Source organism: Leptodactylus fuscus, chromosome 1 (assembly GCF_031893055.1).
Source record: "Leptodactylus fuscus isolate aLepFus1 chromosome 1, aLepFus1.hap2, whole genome shotgun sequence".
In the NCBI taxonomy this organism is placed as follows: Eukaryota; Metazoa; Chordata; class Amphibia; order Anura; family Leptodactylidae; genus Leptodactylus; species Leptodactylus fuscus.
Window position 1 is genome coordinate 361,463,915 of NC_134265.1, and position 8,479 is coordinate 361,472,393.

At 48.5% G+C, this 8,479-nt stretch overlaps 1 protein-coding gene and 1 pseudogene across 1 annotated transcript; both read left to right on the forward strand.

Annotated features, from left to right (window-relative positions):
• Positions 1-255: 255 nt before the first annotated feature.
• On the forward strand, positions 256-3,811 carry ATP6V1B1 (ATPase H+ transporting V1 subunit B1). Its single transcript, XM_075266596.1, has 6 exons — positions 256-373; positions 1,411-1,561; positions 1,845-1,927; positions 2,494-2,598; positions 3,100-3,229; positions 3,463-3,811. The coding sequence occupies exons 1-6, from the start codon at positions 344-346 to the stop codon at positions 3,627-3,629; spliced, it is 666 nt and encodes a 221-aa protein (XP_075122697.1). The 5' UTR covers positions 256-343; the 3' UTR covers positions 3,630-3,811.
• Positions 3,812-4,255: 444 nt separating this feature from the next.
• Positions 4,256-4,375, forward strand: LOC142190772 (U2 spliceosomal RNA; annotated as a pseudogene).
• The last annotated feature ends 4,104 nt before the right edge of the window (positions 4,376-8,479 follow it).

Sequence of the window (8,479 nt, forward strand, 5' to 3'; positions counted from 1 at the left end):
GGACCAGAAGAAAAGAAAAATGGATCCATTCTATGGTGGACACAAATGGAGCCCGAGGGATCTCATAGACTATGAAGTCCATCGGGTGTTCAACCTTTTCAGTTCTTGGTTAGACTTGTAGGACTTCTTCATCTGGCAGTTTCTGAGGCCATAGTGCAGATGTGAACGTAGCCTGACCTTGGTGGTTTATCTTTCTGGCGCAATAATAAGTAAATGAATGTGCCGACTGATAGTCTTATTACATTGCAGCATTGAGAGGATCATCACCCCTCGCCTGGCGCTCACAGAAGCGGAGTACCTGGCCTACCAATGTGAGAAGCACGTCCTGGTCATCCTGACAGACATGAGCTCCTATGCTGAAGCTCTACGTGAGGTAAGACCCAATATCCTTCACCCCCCGCCTTTGGCATAGAAGTTGGATACGTCCATACAGGGGCATTTACTCTTAGAGGATGCAGAGAATGAATTTTCTAGGTTGAAAATGGGTGCATAGACCCAAAATCCAACATGAGACTTGTGGATTGGGAAGTTCACAAAATATTTGCAGTGCCTTCTGGTGAGGGGAACGTGCACAGAATGAGTTCCAGATGACTAGACTGAGGACTCCACTGACCCTGCTTGTCCCAAGCCATCACTCTCACCCATATATTGACCTCCACTTTAGCTCCACAGAGCTGGGCCTTGTTCTGAGCAGAAAGATAGAGAATTGTGCAGCTATAAATTGCTGCACAGTTCTCACCATGATATAATGCTAAATGTGATATTCATGTCATGTTCCATTTCTTCATAGAGATTAGTGCTGAGAAGGGAGAGAGAGAACTGTGCAGATATGAGCAGCAGCATAGTTCTCTCTATGATCAGCTCAGGGTAATCTGGTGAGGCTAGATAACACTACAGATGATAAGACATGAGGACATTGCAGGAAGGTATTTTTCATACTAAATAATGCAATATGTACTGTATCAGAGGAAAAAATAATTCCTTCAAGCTTATCATAAAGACATTATCGTACGTTATTCCAGAATGAAAGAGTGTCACTAGGTGTGTATGAGAAGCTGGGAGAGATCCTTCAGAGATTTAGGTCTGAAGTTGTCCATGATACAGATGGCTGTGTGCTTCTATATAGGCTTGTGATACTCTAAAGGTCCATTGGTTGAGCTTCTCACATAGAATGACATCACTGTCAGGCGGTGACATCACATGACAACACTCTAGACCAAGGACGTGCAGGAACCATGACTGAGAAACTAGCTGACAACACCATTGACTCTAGTATAGTCCTATTTTTAGCTAAAGCTCTATTTACTTCCCACCCAATCTGAACATTTAGGTCACTCTCATGTGAGAATTATTCACACCAGTAATCCATTTGCTTCATCAACTTTTCTAATGGTTTTCTATCACTCATAGGTCTCAGCAGCTCGAGAGGAGGTGCCGGGCCGGCGAGGCTTTCCTGGCTACATGTATACCGATCTGGCCACTATCTATGAACGAGCCGGTCGGGTGGAGGGCAGGAGTGGCTCCATCACCCAGATACCAATTCTAACTATGCCAAATGATGGTGGGTAGTCACGACAGGACAGACACCTCCTTACCAAAGCAAGTTACCAGCTACAATGCTTTCAAGGCTCTCAGACAACTGCTTGGTCTTCTGCCCAATATGGTAGCCCCATGTGTTCTGGTACATGATCTGAGGACTCTCGGCAGAAGGGTTTTTCAATGGTTTAATCCAAGTACTGCTGCCAAAATGAAATATGTCAATGCATTCCCAAGGCGAAGCTCGGACTTTGATGTTTCAATGCTGTTTAATGGGTCCTAACCTAGTTGTCACTTCCATCTTCCAGACATTACTCACCCCATCCCGGACTTGACTGGTTTCATTACAGAAGGACAGATCTACGTGGACCGACAACTACACAACAGACAGGTCAGTCACTTCTCCTCTTCAATTTACCTTAAACTAGGGTTGAGTGATCGGGATCGGAAAAGATCGGATTCGAGTAAATTTCACGATCGCCATCAGAATTCTGATCCCGATCTTTTCCGGCGGGATCGAGGTCGGAGGTTATCTCAAGGTCGGCTCAAGCCTATCCATGTATATATCATTAATAGGGTTGAGCGATCGAATCCCGATCAGTGATCGAACAAATTTCTCGATCGGGATCGGCTGGAAAATGATCGGAAATGGGATTTTAAAATCCATCCTGAAATCTCAAGATCGGATCAACCCTACCATAAACACTTGCACCCTTATGTACCACCCTAAAGAGGTGCAACAGTCTTGTCACGTCCTCACTGAATACTTGTAGAGATGTAGCAGTGCTTACTTTATTTTTTACTACTGTGTAGAGATGAATATATTACTAGGTATATACGGTATTATGTCATCATTAGATATGGCGGAGTGTTATATAGTAGTCTTAAATTTTTTTCGGATTTACATTTTATACTTGCACCATTTTCACTGCATTGACCAAAATAAATACTTTTCAGATCTATCCTCCGATCAATGTGCTGCCATCTCTGTCCCGTCTCATGAAATCGGCTATTGGGGAAGGTATGACCAGGAAAGACCATGGAGATGTATCTAACCAGCTGGTGAGTGAACCCGAGAGGAGGAGTAATAGGCTAACACCTGGTGGCCAGTGGCATAGTCAGCACCCAGTACCTGGTGGCCAGTGGCATAGTCAGCACCCAGTACCTGGTGGCCAGTGGCATAGTCAGCACCCAGTACCTGGCAGTCAGTGTTGTAGTCACCACCCAATACCTGGTGGTCAGTGTTGTAGTCAGCACCCAGTACCTGGTGGCCAGTGGCATAGTCAGCACCCAGTACCTGGCAGTCAGTGTTGTAGTCACCACCCAATACCTGGTGGTCAGTGTTGTAGTCAGCACCCAGTACCTGGTGGCCAGTGGCATAGTCAGCACCCAGTACCTGGCAGTCAGTGTTGTAGTCACCACCCAATACCTGGTGGTCAGTGTTGTAGTCACCACCCAGTACCTGGTGGTCAGTGTTGTAGTCGCCACTCAATACCTGGTGGTCAGTGTTGTAGTCACTACCCAATACAATGAACTTACCCTCATCTGTGTCTGGTTCCACAGTACGCCTGTTACGCTATTGGGAAGGACGTCCAAGCTATGAAGGCGGTGGTGGGTGAAGAAGCTCTGTCACCGGATGATCTCTTGTATCTGGAGTTCCTGCAGAAGTTTGAGAAGCAGTTTATTGCCCAGGGTGAGGAGATTATTGTCTCATCTGGCCCATCGTACTGAGCCCAGACCTCCATTGGAGCCTATCCTCTGCATGGGGCACATTGGGAACCATCCGATCCCATTATATTGCTCAGTCAGTCGTGTTGTTCTTCACTATCCTTCTATGATTCTCCAGTAGATTCAGTAGACCCTGGGAATGTTGTAGAAGGCTTCCCACCATGTGTCCTTCTAACCACTTGCTATCTCCTTCACTAGGTGCCTATGAGAACCGAAGCATATTTGAGTCCCTGGATATTGGATGGCAGCTGCTGCGTATCTTTCCTAAGGAACTGCTGAAACGTATCCCGGAGTCCATGTTGGCAGAGTTTTATCCAAGAGATTCCAAAACCCAACCAGAAGCCAAACCTACTAAAAGCAAATGAGTAACAACATGAAAGTTCCGCTAATCCTACAATACACACGGCTCCTAGACTACAGGCGCACATTTACTGCCAAGTTATCTCATTTTTACCTTCTTGCATTTTTGGAAGATAATTGACCACAATTGTCCCTGAAATTGTCCCGTCGAGGAGGTCTACGTTCTATATGGAGGTCGCGAGGAGAACAGTCCAAGAAAATGTATCACATATATTATTTTTACTAATAAAAACTGATACATATTATTCTCTTTCCTGTTTTTTTTCCCCATATTTTATTTAGACTTTTTGTTCTACTTTCTGTAGGTGAATATAAGGGCGGCCATCTTGTTTCCGCTGCTGTTACCCATATGCAACTATATGCTTTACAGTAGAGGTGGGAAAACGTCGCGACATTCGTTTCATGAAGTTCTGTCCTCTTATTTCATTCCAGCCTTAACTTAAAGTGTTATTATTATACTCTGGGGACCCTACAGTATAATAAGTGGGGGCCCACTTATACTCACCTTGCCTCTTAGGCCTCCGTATGGTGTCCACTTGAGTCCTCTTATGGCCTCTTGGGTGACGTTCACGTGTTATAACGTGGGTGTGCCCTTTGACCACTGAGGCCCAATCATGGGGCACAGGCCTCCCAGGCTTCTCGGCCTTTTGGCTAAGATCAAGTGTAGGATCTGTTCTTATCAGAAGCAGGAAGTAGGTGAAACTGTTGGGGTGGACTGGAAACGCCCTGGAGGGAGTAGACCGAAACCTGTGGAGATGAGAATGGAGAAACCGCTTTGGGCATGTTGCTGGGGGATGCAGTCAGTAATCGGTTCCGCCAGTGGTTTTGGCTCCGGCCACTGTAGGGGACCAACAGAACGCTTCAGACGCTGGCAACACGACCACCTGGCACTTCGATGCCAGTGTTTCTTGGCTGGGGGTCAGGGAGCGCTCAAAGGCCTCTTGTGTTGTGCCCCGAGGCAGAGTGGACCCCGGGGTGCCTTAGACCACTGGGCGTGGGAAACCCACTGGTTTTCGGCACATTGCGTGGCACAAGTTCACACCTTTTTGAGCACCCCACTCCCTATGCCTGGTTTACCAGAGCGGGAGAATTTTTATAGATCCGGCGAGTAAACCGGGCCTTGAATGGCACTTTACCACATTGTTTAGATGTTTTTCACCTTCTTTTGTCCACTTTGTCACTTTTTTGTGTTCGACGAAGGGATGCTGTACCCTTTTGGGACGCCCCCGACGGTCGTCTGGAGGTGAGGTCTATAATGGGCTTCCCTCTTGTCTCTTGTTGATCCTCCCTGGGTCGACTGGGGAGGACGCAGGTCCTTTGTTCTGAGTCCAGGAGTATCCTAGGTGGTGGCAGCCCAAGGAGAAACTGGACAAGGGTCAGTCCGTAGTACCCTAGGTGGTGGCAGCCCAAGGAGAAACTGGACAAGGGTCAGTCCGTAGTACCCTAGGTGGTGGCAGCCCAAGGAGAAACTGGACAAGGGTCAGTCCGTAGTACCCTAGGTGGTGGCAGCCCAAGGAGAAACTGGACAAGGGTCAGTCCGTAGTACCCTAGGTGGTGGCAGCCCAAGGAGAAACTGGACAAGGGTCAGTCCGTAGTACCCTAGGTGGTGGCAGCCCAAGGAGAAACTGGACAAGGGTCAGTCCGTAGTACCCTAGGTGGTGGCAGCCCAAGGAGAAACTGGACAAGGGTCAGTCCGTAGTACCCTAGGTGGTGGCAGCCCAAGGAGAAACTGGACAAGGGTCAGTCCGTAGTATCCTAGGTGGTGGCAGCCCAAGGAGAAACTGGACAAGGGTCAGTCCGTAGTACCCTAGGTGGTGGCAGCCCAAGGAGAAACTGGACAAGGGTCAGTCCGTAGTATCCTAGGTGGTGGCAGCCCAAGGAGAAACTGGACAAGGGTCAGTTTGTAGTACCCTAGGTGGTGGCAGCCCAAGGAGAAACTGGACAAGGGTCAGTCCGTAGTACCCTAGGTGGTGGCAGCCCAAGGAGAAACTGGACAAGGGTCAGTCCGTAGTACCCTAGGTGGTGGCAGCCCAAGGGGAACAGTGCAGTTGCGGGCTTTCGGCTTAGGCTGTTAGCCTTTTGGGCCTGATGGGGAAGGGTTAGTCGGGAACCCCCCCCCCTTTTGGGGAGGGAAGGGTAAGTTTTTGACAGACAGCATCCTGGGCACGTTTTTTTTAGTGGCACTCCCACTTTTTTCGTGCACTGGGTGTTTACGTTGGCACTGTTTGAGGCCTTTGATAAAAAAAAAAAAAAAAAAAAGAAAACAGGTCTCCCAGGCCCATGATATCACCCAAGGGGCTGGAAGAGGCCGAGGGAGTGCAGGATGTCATGAGGGAGCCTAGGAGAGGTGAGTATAAGTGTTGCTTTCTTCTAGAAACAACCCCTATACTGTCTATGGGTCTGTGGGTGATGTTTTGGCTAACAACCCATAGACGGGTGTGGCATTAACAAGCCCTTTTAGTGATCGGCGGAGGTATTTTTGGGCTCTGGGTACCTCAGACATGGATATTGTAGGTCTATTGGATCTTTCCCGGGTAGTTCTAGAAGAATATTCATTGTCAATGTTGGTCACTAAATAGTAAGAAAACCCTAATAGAAGGACAATAAGGATCTTCCTTCTGATTTCTTCTTACATATCAGTTAATGGTCTTCGTGCCCCTCGAGGGCTTTAAATACAAGACTGAATGTGTTCTGCCTCTTCTCACATCCATCGTGCCAGACAGAAGTCATGTCTACCCGGACTATACGGAAACCAGACGCCCGGGGAAATAGACTCCAGCGTTTAGAGAAACCTTTTTGTGTGGTCAATAAGCGTCTGGCGAGTTCACACATTTCTATTACCAGCCAAGAAACACAAAAGTAACTCGCCGAGATCTGGGCTCGAGTCTTAGTCCGGAGATCAGACTGGGTTTGGTCGAAATGTTATAAAGTAAGGAAGGTTTCAGAAGGAGAAGGGTTAATAGGTTAGAGAACTGGAATTCCCGTCAATATTCGGTGTGACCTTTGCCCTTTTTTCCTTCCATCAGTCCTTCTCGGTACTTGCAGACAATTTTTGGAGGTTGTTTCCTGCCGCCATCTTGGAGAACAAAACACAGATCTTCTCTGGATGTTGCTTCTCCAATCCTTCTATCTCTTCCGATAGGATTTTGTGAAATCACTCTGATTTTGTCCCAAAGTAGAATACAGGGAGTTAAAGGACCAATGGCGTAACAAGGAATCGGGGGGCCCCGTGCTGAAATTTTGACATGCCCCCCCCCCCCCCGCATTCCTGTGCTCACTATTATCCCCCATAGTGGCCCCTGCACACAGTATTATCCCCCATAGTGTCCCCTGCACACAGTATTATCCCCCATAGTGACCCCTGCACACAGTATTATGTCCCATAGTGGCCCCTGCACACAGTATTATGTCCCCATAGTGGCCCTGCACACAGTATTATCCCCCATAGTGGCCTCTGCACACAGTATTATGTCCCATAGTGGCCCCTGCACACAGTATTATGTCCCATAGTGGCCCCTGCACACAGTATTATGTCCCATAGTGGCCCCTGCACACAGTATTATCCCCCATAGTGGCCCCTGCACACAGTATTATGTCCCATAGTGGCCCCTGTACACAGTATTATGTCCCATAGTGGCCCCTGCACACAGTATTATCCCCCATAGTGGCCCCTGCACACAGTATTATGCCCCATAGTGGCCCCTGCACACAGTATTATGTCCCATAGTGGCCCCTGCACACAGTATTATGTCCCATAGTGGCCCCTGCACACAGTATTATGTCCCATAGTGGCCCCTGCTCACAGTATTATGTCCCGTAGTGGCCCCTGCACACAGTATTATGTCCCATAGTGACCCCTGCACACAGTATTATCCCCCATAGTGACCCCTGCACACAGTATTATGTCCCATAGTGGCCCCTGCACACAGTATTATGCCCCATAGTGGCCCCTGCACACAGTATTATGTCCCATAGTGGCCCCTGCACACAGTATTATGTCCCATAGTGGCCCCTGCACACAGTATTATGTCCCATAATGGCCCCTGCACACAGTATTATCCCCCATAGTGGCCCCTGCACACAGTATTATCCCCCATAGTGGCCCCAGTACACAGTATTATGTCCCATAGTGGCCCCTGCACACAGTATTATGCCCCATAGTGGCCCCTGCACACAGTATTATCCCCCATAGTGTCCCCTGCACACAGTATTATCCCCCATAGTGGCCCCTGCACACAGTATTATATCCCATAGTGGCCCCTGCACACAGTATTATGTCCCATAGTGGCCCCTGCACACAGTATTATGTCCCATAGTGGCCCCTGCACACAGTATTATGTCCCATAGTGGCCCCTGCACACAGTATTATCCCCCATAGTGGCCCCTGCACACAGTATTATCCCCCATAGTGGCCCCTGCACACAGTATTATGTCCCATAGTGGCCCCTGCACACAGTATTATGTCCCATAGTGGCCCCTGCACACAGTATTATCCCCCATAGTGGCCCCTGCACACAGTATTATGTCCCATAGTGGCCCCTGCACACAGTATTATGTCCCATAGTGGCCCCTGCACACAGTATTATGTCCCATAGTGACCCCTGCACACAGTATTATGTCCCATAGTGGCCCCTGCACACAGTATTATCCCCCATAGTGGCCCCTGCACACAATATTATCCCCCATAGTGGCCCCTGCACACAGTATTATGTTCCATAGTGGCCCCTGCACACAGTATTATGTCCCATAGTGGCCCCTGAACACAGTATTATCCCCCATAGTGTCCCCTGCACACAGTATTATCCCCCATAGTGTCCCCTGCACACAGTATTATCCCCCATAGTGGCCCCTGCAC